This window comes from Mytilus edulis, chromosome 4 (genome assembly GCF_963676685.1).
Source record: "Mytilus edulis chromosome 4, xbMytEdul2.2, whole genome shotgun sequence".
Lineage (NCBI taxonomy): Eukaryota > Metazoa > Mollusca > Bivalvia > Mytilida > Mytilidae > Mytilus > Mytilus edulis.
Window position 1 is genome coordinate 87,534,072 of NC_092347.1, and position 23,953 is coordinate 87,558,024.

The 23,953-nt window shown below is 32.3% G+C and overlaps 1 protein-coding gene across 2 annotated transcripts in view; it reads left to right on the plus strand.

The window, feature by feature from the left end:
• The first annotated feature begins 5,139 nt into the window (after positions 1–5,139).
• The window catches only part of LOC139520900 (RRP12-like protein), a 49,115-nt gene continuing 30,301 nt past the window's right edge, over positions 5,140–23,953 (plus strand). The window contains exons 1-5 of one of the 2 annotated variants that reach the window (XM_071313930.1): positions 5,140–5,374; positions 7,769–7,995; positions 8,764–8,847; positions 11,341–11,417; positions 18,891–18,996. In XM_071313930.1, coding sequence (XP_071170031.1) covers positions 5,203–5,374; positions 7,769–7,995; positions 8,764–8,847; positions 11,341–11,417; positions 18,891–18,996 — 666 coding nt within the window. In that variant the 5' untranslated portion in view covers positions 5,140–5,202. Of the gene's footprint in view, positions 5,375–7,768; positions 7,996–8,763; positions 8,848–11,340; positions 11,418–18,059; positions 18,086–18,890; positions 18,997–23,953 lie in introns of those variants that run through there. The other variant, XM_071313931.1, reaches the window with a different exon arrangement.

A 23,953-nucleotide genomic window follows, 5' to 3' on the forward strand; every position in this document is an offset into this window, starting at 1 on the left:
ACATACCTGAAAGAATATTTAGATTTTTTTACATTCACCAATTTTGTAAGCACGCATGAGCTATATTGTTAATACTCTTAAAAGTTTCTAGAGCAATTGTTCTTATCCGTCTGATCTGCAAGGAGGGCACCTTAGCTTTAAGTAAAAGGTCGTCGTAGGAGCTTGTAAAATCCTCATACAAAACGGAGTGCTCTTTCCTGCACCTTGTCTAGTTTTTTTTAAATTTCTCTAAGTGCAAAAATGCTATGCCAAAGGGCAAAATTAAAATTACTAAGAATAAAAGTATGAAAAATAGTAAGTTTACTAAGTCTATCCAAAAATGAGCCGAAACGTTTTAAAACATTTAATTGCTGTGATGCCCTCCTACAGATTGAGCTGATATGAACATCAAAATTTAACTGATAGTTTATTTCAATGCCTAATAATTTTACTGATTTTTCACATGTAAGGTTCGAATTTTGAATATGTATAGATGGATTTTATTCACCCGATTTGCTTGCATTTTATTCACCCGAAACCATTCAATTTTCGGTATCAACATCAAAGAAAACGAAGAAAATTTGCCATCATTATACTGGATACCTAAATTACACAAAACTCCATATAAAGAACGATACATAGCTGGGTCTTCAAAATGTTCGACTAAACATCTTTCTAAAGTACTGACTACTATTATTTCTACAGTTAAAGATAGGCTTCAAAAATATTGTGATGAGATATATTCTACCAGTGGTGTTAACCAGATGTGGATTCTCAAAAATTTGAAAAAATCTACTGCTTAATCTTCGACCACAATCTTTTCAATTTTGCAGTAACATAAAGACTTTTGATTTTTCTACGCTTTACACTACTATTACCCATGCTCAGTTGAAAGATCGACTTCACCATCTCATTAAACAGAGCTTTTTCTATAAAAATGGGAATCGTAGATACAAATTTCTTGTTTTGGGTTACAATAATTCATATTTTGTGAAGAATCACACTGAATCTACCAGAAAATATACTGAAGATGATATTATCAAAATGCTGGGCTTTTTGATGACAATATATTTGTTGAGTTTGGAGGATTTATATTTCAACAGACAGTCGGTATTGCAATCGGTACTAATTGTGCACCCCTACTGGGCGATTTGTTTTTGTACTCGTATGAAGCAGAATTCATTGATCAGAACCTTCTAAAAGACAAAAAGAAAAAGCACCTTGCGAATTTCTTTAATTTTACTTTCCGATATATTGATGATGTTCTATCATTGAATAACCCATATTTCAGACAATACTTATATCTCATATATCCCAGTGAACTTGAAATTAAGGATACTACTGATAATAGAAGGACTACTTCATACCTTGATCTTTTCCTCAACATTGACGCAGATGGACGACTTCACACGAAAATCTATGATAAACCGGACGATATCAACTTCCCAATTATCAATTTCCCATTTCTCAGCAGTAACATACCCTCTGTCCCTTCGTTTGGTGTTTACATATCTCAATTGATACATATTCTCGTGCTTGTTCACACTATACGGACTTCATACACAGGAGTGTGATCCTTACGCAGAAACTGCTCCAACAAAGTTATGAGGAGGACAGATTAAAATTGACACCATCACGAATTGGTTGATCCATACGATGTGTCTTTGTCCAAACTAGCTAAGGACATTTTTACCACATGTTAGATTGTGGTTTGTCATTACGTCGTCCAATCTTTTAATTACCGAACGTGACTTATTCCCGATTGTGACTGTTTTGCTGAGTGGGAATTCGCATTGCTATAAGACGTGTTACGGTACTTTTCTATCCCAAATTCATGTATTTAGTTTTGATGTTATATTTGTAATTTTCATCGGATTTTGTCAAATGTCTTGACGTTTTTTCTGTTATATTCATGTGTTACGGTAAAGAAAATTTATCACCGTCTTCATTTATTAGATTTGATTTAGTTCAAAGTAATTTGTACGATGTTTTACGTTTGCAGTTTGATTCAAAATAAACCGGACATAGTTATATAATTTGTTAATTGTTTAATTGCTTCCTCAGTTTGATATTAATAAGTATTGCAATTTTCATTGTTATTAAATGTAATATCAGTATATAGTACAAATATAATCTTAAATCAATCCTAATTCTATCTTATTTTTGAGAAATAGTTTTTGTCATTCAAATGTGACGTCATTTTTTGTGTTGTGTTAATGGCAATGTTAAATATGACATTTAAATGACAACATGACATTACAGGATTACAATACAAATAGATAGGAGAACATATTAGACAAAGAAACACTGTTTTAGAATTTCAAATGTGACGTCATTTTTTGTGCTTTTTTACCATTTCAAATGTGACGTCCCTTTTTTCACTTTTTACAATGAGGCCTCGACTAACTCGGGTGTGTCTATTTTTTTGTGTTGGTTTATGTAATGTATCCGAGTTTTTTTTCTGTAATTAGTTAATACTTCAGTTTTATCGTGTATATCTTTTATATAGTCATTTTATAAAATTTACTGTTTGCAAAAGTATAAATTGTTCTAAATAATAAGGATGTTCTTATCCCAAGCAGAAAACCCAAGCCGTATTTGGCACAACTTTTTTGAACTTTTGATCCTCAGTGCTGTTCAACTTTGTACTTGTTTTGGCTTTCGAACTTTTGTATCTGGGCGTCACTAGTAAGTCTTGTGTGGACGGAACGCACTTCTGGCGTATTAAATTTTAAACCTAGTGCCTTTTGTTAGCTATTATTCGTGTGTTTCTTTGTCTAATATGTTCTCCTATTTATTTGTATTGTAATCCTGTAATGTTATGTTGTCATTTAAATGTTATATTTAACATTGCCATTAAAGCGGGAGGTTTGGCATGCCACAAAACCAGGTTCAACCCACTATTTTTTTCTTTTGAAAAAATGTCCTGTACCAAGTCAGGAATATGGCCATTGTTATATTATAGTTCGATTCTGTGTGTGTTACATTTTAACGTTGTGTTTCTGTTGTGTCGTTTGTTTTCTCTTATATTTGAGTATGAACTCACAAATTTTATAAGACGTGTCACGGTACTTTTCTATCCCAAATTCATGTCTTTGGTTTTGGTGTTACAGTGGCGTAGCTTACATGTATGCTCAGATGCTCAAGCATCCACATCATTTTGACAAAAAAAAATAAAAAAAATATAATATATATATAATTGCATATATTGTGTCTGAATGTAAGGGTGAGGATATGTGAACATCGTGCAATCATTTCCAAAGCAGTACTAGTATACGTGGTCTTTCCTTTAAGATCATTTATAGTTTATAATCGCAGAAAAGTGCTGTCAACTTTTTCTACGTAAAAAGTCTACGTCTTATCGCGTCGTCGGCAACGGCAAGCGCAGAGGATGATAATACGACCTGCAGACATGTTTGGTCTGAGATTGAACCAAGCGGAACGATGACATAGCAACGTTACTAGTTAACAACGAACACATCATTGCCTGATATCGTTTCCTGTGACATTAAATACGACTGGTATTTATTATGGAGTGTGATTATTTCTGGGCTAATAAATACCCGTTTCAAACTTGGTACAATATTAATTTTATTTTCAAAAAAAGAGTTCAAAAGTCCCCGTAGTGCACATATTTTATCTATTCTAATATACCAGGGCAGTTACTAAAAAAAAAGCATTTTCTTTCTTTTTTTTTAATTTAATATATAAAGAGAAATAAAAGCTTCAGGCCAAATGCAATGGTATATCAATTATGATTTATATTTCCAGTGATATTTTTGCCTTAAATTACTGGAGAATAAAGGCTTTTTCCCCCGGAGAAGAATCCCAATTTGAAAAAAAATGACTTAAAATTATTCCCAAAAAGACAACTTTTTTCTCAAACAGTGCAGTCAAGTAGTAATTGTGCATGAATACAAACTGAAAAACATGCCTAAAATGACTATATGTGCAGATTTGAAGGTCTATTTATGTATCATCACTGACAATAAGGGCTCTTATTTCAAATGAGGGTTTACCTCTTGAAAGGGGATCTGCTAATTGAAGTTCCAGTCAAATTCATGGTTTATTATAAATTTCCCAATTTGAAACAAATGACGCATATTTTCCCAATAAAAAAGGGAAGAGGTAGTTTTGAAAAAAGCCAACAATATCACTGATTTCAAAGGGGGCATAGTTGGTTAAATGATTTGATCAGGACTTAATTTCGCGAGTTTCAAAGACATTGCTGATGATATAAATTTCACAAAAATCTGGCAACACATGACGGACGCCCGGCATTTCTGTCCCCTGCAACGCGTTAAGACAAGTAATAAAAAAATCCTATGTGGAGGCTCAAATTCCGGGAAAGGGGCAGCCTATATTTTGAAGTTCCATATACAAAAGGGCCTTTGTAATGGGTCCATTTTGAGATTTCATATTTCAATTGGATGTGAAACTTTAACATCACATATTACTGTATCTAATGATGGTAGTTACGAGAAAACAACAAAATTCTGTTAGAAACTTATATATTGATTGGTATTTTGAAATTAAACAAATCATCCTCTGCGCTTGCCGTTGCCGACGACGCGATAAGACGTAGACTTTTTACGTAGAAAAAGTTGACAGCACTTTTCTGCGATTATAAACTATAAATGATCTTAAAGGAAAGACCACGTATACTAGTACTGCTTTGGAAATGATTGCACGATGTTCACATATCCTCACCCTTACATTCAGACACAATATATGCAATTATATATATATTATATTTTTTTTATTTTTTTTTTGTCAAAATGATGTGGATGCTTGAGCATCTGAGCATACATGTAAGCTACGCCACTGAATTATATTTTGAACCATCAGGGCAACGTTCTAAAAAGTATACTGTTATTGATTTTCTCTTTATCTTAGTTTACACAAGGATTTGTATAGTGATCCTTGGTTTACACCGTTACCAAATTTCTTTGTTTTCTAAATTTCTCCCAATTTTTGTTACTCCGGTTTTTATTATACTGTGAATAAAGCATTTGTTTTCTTTCAAGATTCTTTTGGATGACAATAAAAATATCTATCATCGTATCAGTGCATACAAAGTTGACAGTTATAGGCCGTAACTGAACGTGGGTGCTAAACTGTTTTGTGGTTCATAGATATATCTAATAAGTTACGCCCCTTTGTTCGCTTCTTATCCCACTTCCGAGTTAAACAACTAATTTTTCTAGCACGTGGAATAAAGAAATGGGATCAAAATCTAAACTGCTCAATAGAATATCAAAATCAGCCACTAAAACAAAATGGAAAGGAAAGAGGTGGAAAAAGGGAAAGAGTAGCAGCAGTAATCCCGACACGAAACGATTTAGGGATGCTGCGAAAACTCGATTTTTCCAACCAATGTCTGCAGGCTCAGCAGGTAAACGACAAACGATGCTCAAACCTTCAAAATCATGAAATTTAGTTATTGTACTTATCACACTGGAAAAATACGCATTGACACCATTACGCTACTACCAGCGTACAAAACTAGTGCAGAATGTGTTTTTCTTCTGTTATTAAAATAAAAAACCATTTCTAAAGTTATATCTTTAGTCTTTAGAAGTATCAACTTGACACTATAATCTCTATCTGTAATTTCGATCACTCTGTTTGTACCATATATTTATACTAATATACCATATTTTTTACTTTAAATATACATGTTTACGAAAATTATGCCCCCCATATAGTCCCTCCTCCTTATTATCATAAATCTCAGATTTTTTAATATATATCACTTATTTGTTATGTTTTCATTGTTTTTCTATATTATTGCTAAAAAATGCCAATTTTGAAATGACCGTTTCAAACCTGACTTCAGAATGCCTGAACACCTTTCAAAACTTCACCAAATTCCACTTACGGCCTTCATTGCCTTGTGTACATATTCAGCATATAATCAATCTTGTGGCAGACAAAACAGGCCAAGCAAGATCGTATTTTTATGAATTTCAAAATGACAAGCCCCTTACATATTATGTGATTTTCCCCCTAAAAAAACCATCCAAGACTGTAGCGCATGTCCGTTTAAATTGAATTTTTTATAGGGGGGTTCGGGTGCCTGAAACGGGAGAAGCTTATTTCAGCATAACTATTGAAAAAACAAAAACAAAAATATAACAGAAATGTGGGTTTTTTTTATTAGCTAGCCTAGTACATGTAAGTAACAAAATAAGTTTCAATATTAAAGTTAATCTCTGTTGGTCAACCAAAACTTTCCGATTCTCTTGTGACCTATACTATCGAATAGCTTCAACCATAGGTGCTTGAGGACAGATCCTGTAATGAGCCCCCCATAGTCCCTCCTCCTTATTATTATAAATCTCAGATTTTTAGGGATACGATTGCTTTCAAGCAATCTGTAGACTTATACCGGTGGCTCAGAGCAATTTCCCTCACGTCAATCCTTTTATTCTAAACATTAAGAAACATCTCAGATTCTTATGATTGTCTTGCTTTAAAAGGTAAAAACAAACACAGGGATTGAACTTAATCAACTTTCCTACAATGTTCTTTTCATAATCTTCATGTTTGATAATTCCCTTGACTTCGATGCGTGTTTTTAACAACACGGAAAATCAGAATTTAGCAGTATTTATATTTAGTGTAGTTATAAATTTAGAAACACGTCAGAGGGAATTCCCAGTTTTGATAAAATGCGAGAGTTCTCTGAATACCGATAAATCTATTTCTGTCATATAAGAACTGAAGTGGAGTTTTTCTTATATGTTACCGTTATGAAACTGATATTTGAGATTGTACTTCCATAAAGAAATTGAGAACCATCTAGGTCGTTTAATAAGCATTTAATATATCTTGCCCCAGGGTTTGATTTGGAAATTATGCGCATGCGTATAGTTTTCTTGACTCTAAGGGGTTTTAGATTGAATGGTTGCTCTGGATTCCCCACTCAATTAATTAATTTAAAACTCATGGGATCTTTTCTATGTATGTCTCACTCTGCTATTGAGGGTTATTGTTGTTGCATAATTTTAAATCATATGCATCATTTAGATTAAAATAAATATATTCCACATCGTAGAACACCCCTTCAGGCGAAATGGAGTCTTCCATATTATCGTTTCGAGTTGTCTCCCTTCCGGCAGTAACTTCCGTGAATTCTGAATATAAACAAGACGTCAAGTATTAGCTCGTTCTGTCAATAAACGTCGTATTATATTAAAAACGAATGCAATTTAAACCGATAAATGTGTACGGAAAGGATCCATGATGACTGACCCAAAGGAAATTAAATATTTAAAGAGTTAGGAATGGGGTTCCTCCTAGAATTAACGTAGGAAAAAGGTGATAAGATAGAAATTGAAATCTACATCTACATCATACGACGATCCATCAGCACATTGATGACTATACGTCGGCTTGACAATACACAGTAATAAAAAATAAAAGCTAAGTTGAAAGAAAAAAAAAATTAAGTTTGTTTCCCCACGCCCCGACCGACTGAGAAAATAGCAGCCGACTAAAAAAGAGCTATTCCATTTAAATGTAGGTGTAGGGTAGGAAGGGAAGTTTAGTTATTGAATGTGGATCCAATCATGGGTTTTTTTTTCAGTATGTGTCAATTACCATTATGTAAAATTATCTAAAAAATGGTCTTTGGTTGTAGGGATATTTTGAAATAACCTTCCTACCCCCTCCCCACAAAGTAGTTTCAATTTGGTATCTTTCAGAAAAGAAATTAGAACTTTTGGTTCAATCTAAAGTGATATTTAATTGATTATTGAATGCTATTTTTTTTGTTGCTTTGCAGGTACCAGTGGTTTAACTGTTGATGCTTTGGCCAAACATGATGAAGATCACTTTTCCAAAGATACAGATTCATTACAAGAAGGCTTTGAAAAACTTTCTACATCTGACAAACTTAGTGTTGGTGCTAAAACATTCAATACATGGGCAACTAATTACACTGAATGTACAAATGTAACATTTAATAAAGTCCATAGATATTGGTCGTCAAATTCTGCTCTACACAAAGAAGTAAGTGAGATACAATCTGTGAAAATATTTAAAGTTATCTTTTCATTAATGCAAATATTGCTGTGTGGGAACAGAAAATATTTTGGTCAGTCAATTTGCTTGCTCTAAACTAAAAGATGCATCCTATATATTTTGTAGACATTTTCAAATGTTTTGTTGGATGGACATTAACATACTTACATATACCTTTAAAATTGTTCTTAATCAATTTCAAATTTTGAATATGATTTGATTGATTGATTTTTGTTTGCTTAATATGACTATAATAGTCAGAAGTAATGATATGCAGGCTTAACTTGAAGAAAAGTAGTAACAACCTGTTTTTCTGATTTTTGGTTCATTTGTTGACATTTGACACATTCCCAATTTCTATTATCAATTTTATATTAAAAGCCAGCAACCTAAGCTATGTAGGTTTAGGGAAAGGAAATTTGAAAAAATCAGTCCGAGTCAATTTAAAACAATTGTAAAAGATGATATGACAGTAATAGTTCACAAGTGTTTTAGGATGGATTAAAATGGGTCAGATGAAAGTAGTGGGATTGCAGTTAAAAAATTGGAGACTTTTAAATAGCAAAAATTTGAAATCTGATATGTGTCATCAGATAATCAAGATTACTGTCTCTTATTTAAAAAAATGTACAATACTACATACATGTACCAATATATCCAACATCTCTTTAATTTCTCTCTTTTTTGTATCAGCTGCTGTTGTAATATTGTTCTGTTGAAGATGTTTAATGTAAACACTGTGATATAATTTTACAGGTGATAGCCATTTTAGCAGCAGTGACAGAAGTAATAAAGACCAATGATGGGAATGAAACAGAAACAGAATATTTTGCTGCATTGGTGAGGAACTAGAAAATAAGAGGACATTAAGTCCTCAGATAAGAGAAAAAATAACTTGATACCCAATATTTCACATGCAATTTTATTGTACATCTATAAATCATTGCAAATTGGATATCTTTAAAATCTCTTAACTTTAGATAGAAAATACATACACGTTTATTTTAAATTCTATTTCTGCCAGTGAAACATTATTTTTTACAGTATGTTTTCTTTATATTTTTTTTATTATTAACTGTCATTTTTGAAAAAAAGTTTTTTTAAGAATAAAATTACAATGCAAATAATTTCTTACAAATGAATTCTCAGTTTCCATTTTTTTAATTTTTTTTTAAATAGACTAGAGTTACCTTTCTTTATAAACATAAACCAATTATATTTGTCGGTTAATGACATCTTACATTTGTTTTTAATTAATTTTGATTGGTGCTAGTTTTCAATAAAAATCTTGAAGACACATGTTTTGATTGTATATCCATGATATCACAAAGGTAGATTTTCATTGGTTATTCAGAATTCATTATTTTAAATTGATTTGGCTTCATTTCATCAAGAATTTTATGTAGCCAACATAAAAACTCAAACTTCTTTGTAAATACTTTGTTTTAAAATAAGTTAACTTATTTCTTACATTTGTATGTAACAAAACTAACCCTATTGTAAGTAATACCCCATCCTTGTTCAACCAGGGATAAGAAAATGTTGCCAAAGATTCCAAAACATGAAAGTTTTGCAGAAATTAAAAAAATAAATTAAAAATTGCAAAGATAAAAAAATGAAAAATATTTGTTTCCACAAAATTAATAAAATTGAAAAGATAAAAAAATGAAAATATTTGTTTCCACAAAATTAATAAAAACTCTTCAAATTTACGGAAATAAAAGAAAATAGAAAAAAAATATTTGTCAACACACACCAACATCGGTTTTGAAAAAATGTTGCACTGGAAATTCATCTTAAGCATTTTTAAATTTTACATCTTGGTTTAAAAATGAGTTATGAATGCTTCATAAGAAATAAATTTGTTATCTTGCCCAGTTGGTGTAATCAAAATCAAAAGGGGTATACAGAATTTTACACTGGTTTTGAAAATTTATGCATATACATGTACCCTTTGGGCTGCATTTAATATTATTCACTGTTTTTGTTTTTAGTGTAAAAAGGGGGGAGTTTAATTAATGTAACTATTTGACAATATTATTAAAAAAAAATCAAATACTTAAAACCAAAATCTTAAGTAAAAATACCAGTAACTAACTTATTTTTTCCACTTTTACCATGACTATCATTGACATTGATTTACACACTGTAAACACTTGTTCTGCTTTCCATTATAGTCAAGGACTAAGCTGTGTGAATAGACCTATAAATTATGATCTTTTGTAGTTGAGATAGTGGTGATTATACGACTGATTCAGTAACCATCACCAGTGGTGATTATACGACTGATTCAGTAACCATCACCAGTTGTGATACGACTGATTCAGTAACCATCACCAGTGGTGATTATAGGACTGATTCAGTAACTGTCACCAGTGGTGATTATACGACTGATTCAGTAACCATCACCAGTGGTGATTATACGACTGATTCAGTAACCATCACCAGTGGTGATTATACGACTGATTCAGTAACCCTCACCAGTGGTGATTATAAGACTGATTCAGTAACTGTCACAAGTGGTGATTATACGACTGATTCAGTAACCATCACCAGTGGTGATTATACGACTGATTCAGTAACCCTCACCAGTGGTGATTATACGACTGATTCAGTAACCATCACCAGTGGTGATTATAGGACTGATTCAGTAACCCTCACCAGTGGTGATTATACGACTGATTCAGTAACCCTCACCAGTGGTGATTATACGACTGATTCAGTAACCCTCACCAGTGGTGATTATACGACTGATTCAGTAACCATCACCAGTGGTGATTATACGACTGATTCAGTAACCCTCACCAGTGGTTATTATAAGACTGATTCAGTAACCATCACCTGAAGAATATCTTTGAAAAATGTTTGTTCGTTGTTGCATTGCTTTCATTTGCATTGAAATTAGTTCATTTGATTTAAACAACTAACAAAGGGAAAAAAAGAAATTTTTTACATGGAAAATGATCAATGACTATACCAGCACATTGACTTAAAGATTGCAAGCAGTTATATGTTATATTATAGTATTTAATCCCCCTTTACAACTTCTAATATGCGACTTTAAATTCAGAAATTATAGCATGCATCTATTATTATAATTTTGAACAATTGACAATTATGTCAATTCAATAACTGTGATTTGGAAAAAAAAATATGCATACTTTTGCTTTTGTTTTGGAATGCAAGTTCTTATTATTGCCATAATCACCCAATCACATAATTCACATTAATTAAAACCTCACAATAACTTCTAAAATCACAGTATGTACATAGATAGAAGATTTATAGGACTTGTGTATTCTGCTTGTTACATTACTATATTTCCTATTCCAGATGACAGCATTAGATACAACAGATGATATAGAATCACAGGCTGCTATCTTGTATTTACTCAGTCTTGTCATTAAAAGGTAGGAATTTCAAATATTCATTTAAAATTAAAATTAAAAAAATAAACATTATTTAGAATTTATTCAAAATTGCTCAAAACTTTTATTGTGCCCAATGTCACACATTGTAGAGGAAAAATAAGGTTTCCACTGTGTCTTTATATGTTTGTTCAGGGAATATAGTATTTCGACTGTGCCTTTAAGTGTTCATTCGTCAATCTTGGCTTAGTTTGAGTTAAAGTCCTGAGATTAGCAATATATAAACAGAAAAATGAAATCATGAACATGTCAGTTTAACTTACAATCAATTTTTTCATCAGAATTTTTGTAAAAAAGGCCCCAAAATTACTCCATTTATGCATTATATTTGATATTGAATGTTCCCACGAAAATTGATAACCTTGACTCTCAATTTGATATTAAATGGCTCTTGATAAGTTTTGTTTTAAGATATTCACTGGTTATTTTAGTCATTTACTTTCATTATTTGAGCATCTCTGGGTTTACCATCTTTGGAGTTATTTAAAAACATAATAAGAGGGGGGAAAAGGCATTTTTATAGAGCTCTTACAAACTTTATTTGTCAGTGACTGGTTAACAAAAACTATATATACAGAAAAATCCTTTTATGAGTCACTACTTTAAGTATGTCAAAGACAAAGACCATTATGATATATCCATTAGAAAGATCTTAAATCAGACAACATTCATTTTAATATTAATACAGACCAACTGACAGTAGATAATAGAAAGTATACGTTTGAATAATTTTCAATAGAACTGTTGTTACAATAATCTGTTGATCTTGTATCCAAATGAATTGAATCTGTAAACTGTCAAACTATTAGAACATATTTAATCTTTTAATTTTTTTAATTACTATTTTTAGATATCTTTGATTTCATTTAAATATATATATGTATACTTTTATTATTAAATTATACACATATATCATATTAAGACAGATATTACTTGGTTTTAATGTAACAGCTCATTTCTTTAAACTGAAATAGTTGATAAGTTACATTGAAGAAATGTTTTACCAGGGGTGTGGAAATGCTACATGTATGCCCGACTCGCCCGACTGGTACATTTGAACAACCGGACAAGTAATTATTTTTGTCTTGGTTGCCCGTGGACAAGTAAAAAAATATACAAGACAAAGTTCAAATCCAACAAAAACATAAAATTAATTTCAAAACGTATAAAGATGTTTAATTTATTTAAAAGAAACCAATGTTCAGCAAGTAAAAACATCAATGTTCATGACGATAAATATTACATAATACCGGAAATAGATCGATTACCAAAATAAATAAAAATAAGTATGCCACTGTATGCGAACCCGAGTCACGTAACATTGCATTGGCTTTGTCCATTGACCCGGGATCGTCGATTAAGTTTTATCCATTATTTACCGGAAGTGTCATGTATCGAGATTCAGATTGACAAATACTTAATAAAAAGCTTGACAACAAGACAAAAAGAATCATGATCAGAGGCGGATTTAGGGGGGGGGGGCAGGGGACCTGCCCCCCATTTTTGGGGGGAAATTTGATTGCTTATATAGGGAATAACTGAAGCGTGACTAAAGTGGGCCCCCACTTATGAAAATTTCTAGATCCGCCACTGATGAGTCGAGTAGAAAACCTTAAATGCAAACGGAGGACACAGAGTATTTTAAAAAAAACGGAAGCGAGAATTTCAGACATCGTGGATATCAGATTGCCCCTGCTTATCTATGGAAATTTGGAAAATAAATTAAGTTTTTGTCTTATTTATAGATGAAAGGTCAACATTATTTGTTGTCAAACTGGTAAATAGAAGGGAAGCTTTAATTGCACATCAAGACAATAATAAATAATCAAGAAAAAACAAGTGTGTCAGTTGAGAGAAACACCACAAAATCAATAGTTTATCTATTATTTAGTTTACATTTCTTCAATCACTGTCCTCAAATTTAGTATATTATGTACCTACTGGCTACAATTTTTATTATATGCCCGTCAAAGTTTTGACGGGACGTATTATAGTATACAAATGTCCAGTGTCCGTCCGTCTGTCCGTCCGTTCGTCTGTCCAGCGTAAACATGTCGCACTGTAACTTGAGAACGACTTATCCAAATTTCATGAAACTTAATATAGTTGTTTCTTATGATGGTCAAATGATCTGTATACTTTTTAGCTCACCTGGCCTAAAAGGCCATGTGAGCTTTTCTCATCACTTGGCGTCCGTCGTCGTCGTCTGTCGTCGTTAACAATTTTTCAAACATCTTCTCCTCTGAAACTACTGAATGGATTTAAATGAAACTTAGCATGATTGTTCCTTAGATTATCCTTCACAAAGTGTGTGCTTCGATTTTTGATCCGTCAAAAAACATGGCCGCCGTTATTTAAAATAGAACATAGGTGTCAAATGCAGTTTTTGGCTTATATCTCAAAAACGAAAGCATTTAGAGCAAATCTGACATGGGGTAAAAATGTTCATGAGGTCAAGATCTATCAGCCCTGAAATTTTCAGATGAATCAAACAAACCATTGTTGGGTTGCTGCCACTTAATTGGTAATTTTAAGGAAATTTTGTAGTTTTTGGTCATTATCTTGAATATTATTATAGATAAAGATAAACTGTACACAGCAAAAATGATCAGCAAAGTAAGATCTACAAATAAGTTAATATGACCAAAATTGTCAATTGACCCCTTAAGGGGTTATTGTCCTTTAATGACAATTTTTCACAATTTGTTCATCACATTTGCTAACTTTAAAAAATCTTCTCCTCTGAAACTACTGAATGGATTTGAATGAAACTTAGCATGATTGTTCCTCAGATTATCCTGCACAAAGTGTGTGCTTCAATTTTATGATCCGTCAAAAAACATGGCCGCCGTTACTTAAAATAGAACATAGGGGTCAAATGCAGTTTTTGGCTTATATCTCAAAAACGAAAGCATTTAGAGCAAATCTGACATGGGGTAAAAATGTTCATTAGGTCAAGATCTATCAGCCCTGAAATTTTCAGATGAATCAAACAAACCATTGTTGGGTTGCTGCCACTTAATTGGTAATTTTAAGGAAACTTTGCAGTTTTTGGTCATTATCTTGAATATTATTATAGATAAAGATAAACTGTAAACAGCAAAAATGATCAGCAAAGTAAGATCTACAAATAAGTTAATATGACCAAAATTGTCAATTGACCCCTTAAGGGGTTATTGTCCTTTAATGACAATTTTTCACAATTTGTTCATCATATTTGCTAACTTTAAAAAATCTTCTCCTCTAAAACTACTGAACCAAATTCAACCAAACTTCAACTGAATGATCAGTAGGGTGTATAAAATAAAGTTTGTGCTTTATTTTTTATTTCGTCAAAAAACATGGCCGTCATGGCTAAAAATAGAACACAGGGTAAAATGCAGTTTTTGGCTTATATCTCAAAAACTCCAGCATTTAGAGCAAATAAGACAAGAAGTTAAAGTATTTATTAGGTCATGGTCTACCTGTCCTGAAATTTTCAGCCGAATTGGGTAACTGGTTTTTCAGGTATAATGCCCCTGAATTGATGATTTTTAAGAAATTTTGCAGTTTTTGGTTATTATCTTGAATATTATTATAGATACAGATAAACTGTTAATAGCAAAAATGTTAAGCAAAGTAAGATCTACAAATAAGTCAATTTGACCAAAATTGTCAATTGACCCCTTAAGGAGTTATTGCCCTTTAAAGACTTTTTTCACAATTTGTTCATCATGTTGACTTGCTTTTAAAAATCTTCTCCTTTGAAACTGCTGTATCAATTTCAGCAAACTTAGGCTAAATGAGTTTCAGAGTATCTAGTATAAATTTTATATTTCATTTCCTTGTATGTCAGAAACATAGCTCCTATGGCTAAAATAGAACATAGGAGAAAATGATTTTTTAGCTCACCTGGCCCAAAGGGCCAAGTGAGCTTTTCTCATCACTTGGCGTCCGGCGTCCGACGTCCGGCGTCCGTCGTCCGTCGTCGTCGTCCGTCGTTAGCTTTTACAAAAATCTTCTCCTCTGAAACTACTGGGCCAATTTTTACCATACTTGGCCACAATCATTATTAGGGTATCTAGTTTAAAAATTGTGTCCGGTGACCCGGCCAACCAACCAAGATGGCCGCCATGGCTAAAAATAGAACATAGGGGTAAAATGCAGTTTTTGGCTTATAACTCAAAAACCAAAGCATTTAGAGCAAATCTGACATGGGGTAAAATTGTTAATCAGGTCAAGATCTATCTGCCCTGTAATTTTGAGATGAATCAGACAATCCGTTGATAGGTTGCTGCCCCTGAATTGATAATTTTAAGGAAATTTTGCTGTTTTTGGTTATTATCTTGAATATTATCATAGATAGAGATAAACTGTAAACAGCAAAAATGTTCAGTAAAGTAAGATCTACAAATAAGTCAACAGGACCAAAATGGTCTGTTGACCCCTTTAGGAGTTATTGCCCTTAATAGTCAATTTTTAACCATTTTTCGTAAATCTTAGTCATCTTTTACAAAAATCTTCTCCTCTGAAACTACTGGGCCAAATTAAACCAAACTTGACCACAATCATCATTGGGGTATCTTGTTAAAAAATTGTGTCCGGTGACATGGCCAACCAACCAAGATGGCCGCCATGGCTAAAAATAGAACATAGGGGTAAAATGCAGTTTTTGGCTTATCACTCAAAAACCAAAGTATTTAGAGCAGATCTGACATTGGTAAAATTGTTTATCAGGTCAAGATCTATCTGCCCTGAAATTTTGAGATGAATTGGACAACCCGTTGATAGGTTGCTGCCCCTGAATTGGTAATTTTAAGGACATTTTGCTGTTTTTGGTTATTATCTTGAATATTATTATAGATAGAGATAAACTGTGAACAGCAAAAATGTTCAGCAAAGTAAGATCTACAAATAAGTCAACAAAACCAAAATGGTCTGTTGATTTCTTTAGGAGTTATTGCCCTTTATAGTCAATTTTTAACCATTTTTCGTAAATCTTAGTTATCTTTTACAAAAATCCTCTCCTCTGAAACTACTGGGCCAAATTAAACCAAACTTGGCCACAATCATCATTGGGGTATCTAGTTTAAAAATTGTGTCCCGTGACCTGGCCAACCAACCAAGATGGCCGCCATGGCTAAAAATAGAACATAGGGGTAAAATGCAGTTTTTGGCTTATAACTCTGAAACCGCAGCTTTTAGAGCAAATCTGGCAAGGGGTTAAATTGTTTATCAGGTCAAGATCTAACTGCCCGGAAATTTTCAGATGAATCTGACAACCTGTTGTTGGGTTGCTGCCCCTGAATTGGTAATTTTAAGGAAATTTTGCTGTTTTTGGTTGTTATCTTGAATATTATTATAGATAGAGATAAACTGTAAACATCAATAATGTTAAGCAAAGTAAGATTTACAAATAAGTCAACATGACGGAAATGGTCAATTGACCCCTAAGGAGTTATTGTCCTTTGTAGTCAATTTTTAACAATTTTCATAAAATTTGTAAATTTTAACTAACATTTTCCACTGAAACTACTGGGCCAAGTTCATTATAGATAGAGATAATTGTAAGTAGCAAGAATGTTCAGTAAAGTAAGATGTACAAACACATCACCATCACCAAAACACAATTCTGTCATGAATCCATCTGCTTCCTTTGTTTAATATTCACATAGACCAAGGTGAGCGACACAGGCTCTTTAGAGCCTCTAGTTTTTTGCTTTTGAAGAAAATAGGACGATTCAAAGAACATTTAAATAAATTAAAAAGCCAAAATAATCATTGATGAGATATTTAGCCAAAAAAATTAAGGTGAGCGATTCAGGCTCTTGAGAGCCTCTTGTTTGTGAAAATAAGATTTAAACTTTTTGAGTTACGGCACTTTATAACTAAAACAGGGGTGTGTTTTATTCACATGTCGCACTGTATCTCAAAAACGATTCTTGATTATGACTTAAAACTTTAAACACTTCTTAGTTATATTAATCTCAATATCTGTATACTTTTTGGTGATGATTCAAAATTTCATTTTTGAGTTATTGAGTATTTTGTAAAAAAGGGGGAGGTTTTTTTACATGTTGTGCCGTATCTCAAAAACGATTTATGATTATTGCTTAAAACTTTACACACTTCTTTGTTCTATTAATCTAAAGATCTGTATACTTTTTGGTGATTATTCAAAATTTTATTTTTGAGTTATTGAGTATTTTGTAAAACAGGGAAGGTTTTTTTACATGTCGCGCCGTATCTCAAAAATAAGTTATGATTATTGCTTAAAACTTTACACACTTCTTTATTATATTAATCTAAAGATCTGTATACTTTTTGGTTTTGATTCAAAATTTTATTTTGGTTATATTTAGTTTTTTGTAAAAAAAAAAAACAGGGTGGGGGGTTTCACATGTTCCGCCGTGTCTCTAAAACAATATATGGTTATTGCTTAAAACTTTCTCAGAAACTATTTATGATTATTGCATAAGACTTCCACATAAGACGTCGGGCGTATCATGTGCTCATGACTGTTTATTCCAAAACTGCTGCAAAATTGTCCTTTACATGTCATTTCATTGGTTGGTTGCTGTTAGGTTTCTGTCTCATTGATGTTAACCCATTTCCTACTTTCCCAATTTTTTACACATATAAACATTTTATTTGTTTGTGATGCACAATAAGTAAGAATCATATATTAGCTAACAAGAAATACTTCAATATTTAATATTGGGATCATCAGGGCAAGTAAATTTGTTTCCGGACAAGTAAAATTTTTAGTTTTACTTGCCCAGGGACAAGTGCTCACAACAAATATTTCCACACCGCTGTTAATAACATATTTTTCAAAGGAATGGATAGACATGTACTGGTCAAACCATATCCATCTGAATTGTTTTTAAATTTTTGTCTCTTTTCTCAGCTAATTTCAAACTAGAGTCTCTTGATATTTGTTACTAAGCTTTATTTTAGCAAGTCATACTTTGTAACACAGCTTTGTCACCTATCTACACCTTAACCTGAAGGAAAAATGATGGAAAAAGACTAACAATAGTAGATTATGCAACACAAGTTGATGCCCATAAAAAAACACTGTATCACTAATTATTGTTTTTCAGCAACTTTTTGTCAAAGGTTCTGGATTTCTTGTACAAAACCTTATATGTGTAAGCTATTCAGATTAACACATTTTAATGTCCATTATAGAATATTTTGCTATGTTGGAGTATGTCTGAAGACAAAAATTCAAGAAAGATAATAATATATCGCTTTTGTGATAAGGAGTTGAATGTCCACATATACGTACAATCAAAATATATTGATATAATTCACAGTACATACTATTGGATAGAAATATGGGTAACAATATTGATATAAACGGAATACTGTAAAGTCAGAAGTTTTGAGATATTTTTATTATTGTGAATAATGTAACTAGCTGAGTATTGCGATAATAAGAAATTGTTAGTATACAACTTTTTTTCACAGAGTGCCAGTTGCAGTACTGAGAAGTAAATTTGCTGAGGTATCAAAGAAATTCCTGGATTTGCTGGCAGCAAATGTTGATGGTGGTTCTACAGCGCTTGTTAAATCGGTATTTATACAGTCATCTTCTCTAGTCAAGGGTAACCTTAACCAAATGCACAGTCTGAACTATTCCTGTTACATGGCACCCTTCATACATCTTCTCAATTACTTTACAGTCTGGTATATCTGCTAATCTCAGACTTCTTGTTTCACTTTGGTAATCTCATAATTATAGATTATTGGTGATCATTTCAACGAGATTGATTTTCACGCTTCAGCCGGGACAGCGAAAGCGAGAAAAGCAATCAAATTGAGATGAACAATGATAATCTTTTTATCGCTATTTTACCTATGACGAAGTTGTCAATTTCATTAGCAACACAACATGCATGCTTAGTTTCTAGCGATAATTTTCCATCTCAAGCGAGTATCATGATATGAAAATTATCACAAAAAAGATCAAAGGAAAAATGAACAAAATAGCGGAAAAAAACCAATTATTCAATAATAATGTGTGAACAAATTTTTGAAATTCTTTACAGCTTTTACATTAATGCTAGCAAGACAATTATTTGTTTGGCTTGCTTGCTTTGTTTGTGTAAATGTTTCCTCAACCATTGTAATTAAGATTGACATTTGCAACCAACAGAGGGGCGGAGTTTCAGCTTGTGTATAGTATACACTGGAAAATTACTACCAAAACAATACACAATCTTTGTAATGAATTGGTAGGAAAGTCCCTTCACATATTTACTTTTAACATTATATATATATTAGAAAAAATTCGGTAAAATGATTATATGGAGAATATTTGTCTAATTATAAATAAATACACATTTTTGAAAGCACTAAATACTGAAAATATTTTGAAAATAAAATTAACGAGAAATTAAAGTGAATTCGTGGTACAATTAATTGAGGCGAAAATTGATGATAGAACTGACTGGACACCAAAAGATATCTTCAACAGTTTAAGTGTATAAAATCATTTAAATGAAGCACAGGTTATAAATGCATTGATTCAGTTGTGAGTTTGTATACATTTAGAGCAAGGTAGTGCTGTACAAGATTGGTAGATTGAAAATAATATGGAGTCTGACCTCCCGTGTCGAGTTTGGAGTACGGCGTTACTGTACACATGCATTCATGTTCTGCTTTGCTTTAATGTTCATGTATAGAAAATAATCAGTTTGAAGGTTTACAAGCAAAAATTAATCCAATCAAATTGCGTAATATGACATAAAAAGTAATAGGTATTAACTGGGCAGGGGAAAATGACAGATATTTCAAGTTTTTTGCAATTACGAATAATTATTTGTTAACCAAAAGTTTTGCTACAATTAAAAAAAAAAATCTTCCTGTATTAGTAAAGTTTTCGGATCTTTCTTTTACATATTTTAGGCTATAGAAATCAAAAGTTTACTTAATAATTGACCTTATACAGAAAATGAACACATGACGCATTAATGGTGATGTCATCTATTAATGTTGTTGTGTTTCATTGTTTATTTTTCAACAAAATGCAGCAGAAAAATTCCAGCGTGTGATAAATTCGTTATACGGTTAACTACTGACCCCCTAAGGAGGGTGAATAAAATCCATAGAGGATTCAGCCTCCGGCCTCAACCCCCATGAATTTTGCTAACCCTCTTGACCAAATTAAGAATGTGGATGCATATCATGGAAAGGTTGATGTGTCTCATACCACTATCATGTCACTGTCACCTTCACTGTGATACCTGTGATATAACAACTCGTTCCATAACTTACATTGACCAGACTGTGTATGTCAGAAATCAAGAAGAATTTCAAAACATTACCGAAATAGATCGACTTGATGTAACCATTCAATTTTGAAGTTACCCTTGTTCTGAGTTAAAATGGTAGGTCTTTTGTTTCTGCTTGTCTGTTTATTCAATAAATTTTAGATCACTTTTAAATAGAGTGATAGCAAATTATGGAGTAAACACCCCAGGATTGGTATTTTCTGGTGCATTTCAACCAAATTATATTTAAACATGTATTACAAACTAACCAAAGAAGGAAGCGAACATTATATTTATGCTACATTGTACATTTTGAGCTCAAATTAAAGTTGAATGGGATTTGTTTGTCATGTTTTCAGCATTGCCTGATTCTTAGGCGGATTGGCACTTAAAATTCACATTTTGGAAAATATTTTGTAAGGATACATTCATAGTTTTAATGAACTGTGTTAGATAGTATTTACAAGAATATAAAACCATTATCACATCCTGACTTTCTCTGACTATTATATTTGATTGCAGGTGTATAAAGAAAAAACACCATCTGTCAATCTGTCTATCAATGTGCAATGTAAGCACAAACACATTCTAAACAGTTAGACTGAAATTGCTGACACTTAACAGTTTTAGAACACTACATATGGATATGCATGTTGAATATAATAAGGGGAGATAATCCAATTTCCAATGCCAGTTTTCAATATTATAATGAAATAATGAAATAAATTTGTAAGGTTGCAGTTTCAGTAGTATAATACTCCACTTCTTCTTGAATTCATAAAAATTAAGTAAACTTAACACACAAGATACTATCGGCAATGGTTTATATATATATATGTAAATGTTAAAGAAATTAACACACAAGATACTATCGACAATGGTTTATATATACATTTGTATATATATATGTAAATGTTAAAAAAATGTTACAACACTCTGATGTTGTCACAGACTAATCTATTCCAATCAGATTAACAAATCATAGACCCACACAATAATATAATCTATTGGACAGCTAAATCATAGACCCACACAATAATACAATCTATTGGACAGCTAAATCATAGACCCACACAATAATACAATCTATTGGACAGCTAAATCATAGACCCACACAATAATACAATCTATTGGACAGACAAATCATAGACCCACACAATAATACAATCTATTGGACAGACAAATCATAGACCCACACAATAATACAATCTATTGGACAGACAAATCATAGACCCACACAATAATACAATCTATTGGACAGACAAATCATAGACCCACACAATAATATAATCTATTGGACAGACAAATCATAGACCCACACAATAATACAATCTATTGGACAGACAAATCATAGACCCAAACAATAATACAATCTATTGGACAGACAAATTATAGACCTAGACAATAATACAGTCTATTGGACAGACAAATCATAGACCCACACAATAATACAATCTATTGGACAGACAAATCATAGACCCACACAATAATACAATCTATTGGACAGACAAATCATAGACCCACACAATAATACAATCTATTGGACAGACAAATCATAGACCCACACAATAATACAGTCTATTGAACAGTTTTTATAAAGATATAAACTTGAGACAAACTGTAAAGTTATTATCAGCAGACATAAAAATGTTCATCATTATAGATATAAATATAAATGGTATGAGACTGTTTTAACATCCTGATATGGTCACTTCATATATCTTGGCTTTACTGTCATCTGTTGTATAGCATCCTATGTAGAGTTTTCCTGTTTGAGTGAATACAAGAGACACTGGGAACATTATGTTTATGTCACTTGTTTTATAATATGTCATCAGTAGGCCAGCATTGTTTAGGATATGAAGTGTATGAGTATTTACATCAGCTACAATAACATTGTCTCTAGGTGTTGTCACTATGCCTCCTGGATAGAATGGTATATCCTTGTTGATCTCTTTATCTCCTGTATAGATATTGATTATATCACCATCTTGTCCTAACACTACTACTCTAAATATGTCACCCTTTACTTTATCTACCACATGTATATTCCCATGTCTGGTACTGGTAAATCTCATGGGAAATGTGAATATAGGTTGTTTATGTTGATCATGTTCATACACTCTCTCATGGTCTCCATTCTGATTCATTAGTATTACAACTCTTCTTCCTGGTTTAGGGAAGTCTTTATTAACACTTCCTACTAGAACTTTATTGTCACTGGTGATATGGACTGCTGTAGAACGGAATGGTGACACATTATATACTGAGTCTGTTAGTGTATCTGTATTACTATTGATTTGTTTTAGTCTTGATTCCCCTGTAGATATAAGTAGATTACTTGATTGTGTAACAGCCTTATCATAGACTGGGATATTAAAGCTGGATAGTATGTTCAGTTTGGTTCCTTCAGGTTTTACTCTCTGTATTACTTTATCTCTGTTATAACATATCCACAGTAAATCATCATGGCAATAAGACATACAATGTACTGTAGTTAGTTCAGTTTGATATTGTTTATTAATGTTAAGTTCTACAACAGTAGGTTGTCCCACATCTTTGATGTTAACTACCTGATGATTCTTGGCATTTTGGAATTGTGGATGAACTTTTTCTTTACAATGATTACACAGTAATTTACTACAGTCAATACACTTCCACTTTATTGGTCGGTCAGTTTCACATATTCCACATTTAGCTGGGGCTTGACTTCTTATACCAGACAGAGAGAACGCCATTATTGTTAAATATTCCTACACTATTTATTTGTACTTTTATAAGTAAAATTGAATTAATTAGGTGCTTGGTGTAAATCATACCACTTTCATAACTTATATGCATTGTTTAAAGATTTTAAGATTGAATAGTCAAATTTATATATATATACTTCAAGTGTAATTAACCTTCCAATGACATAAATAATGGTTTCCATTGTTTAGTTAAGATTTAAAATATATTTTCTATTGTATTTGTTCATTTTCCATTTGAACAATGTCCTTTGATTTAATGAATTGATTTTTAGGTTTTTAGCTCACCTGGCCCAAAGATCCAAGTGAACTTTTCCCATCACTTTGCGTCCGGCGTCCGGCGGCGTCTGTCGTCGTCCGTCGTCGTTAACTTTTACAAAAATCTTCTCCTCTGAAACTACTGGGCCAAATTTAACCAAACTTGGCCACAATCATCATTGGGGTATCTAGTTTAAAAAATGTGTCCGGTGACCCGGCCAACCAACCAAGATGGCCGCCATGGCTAAAAATA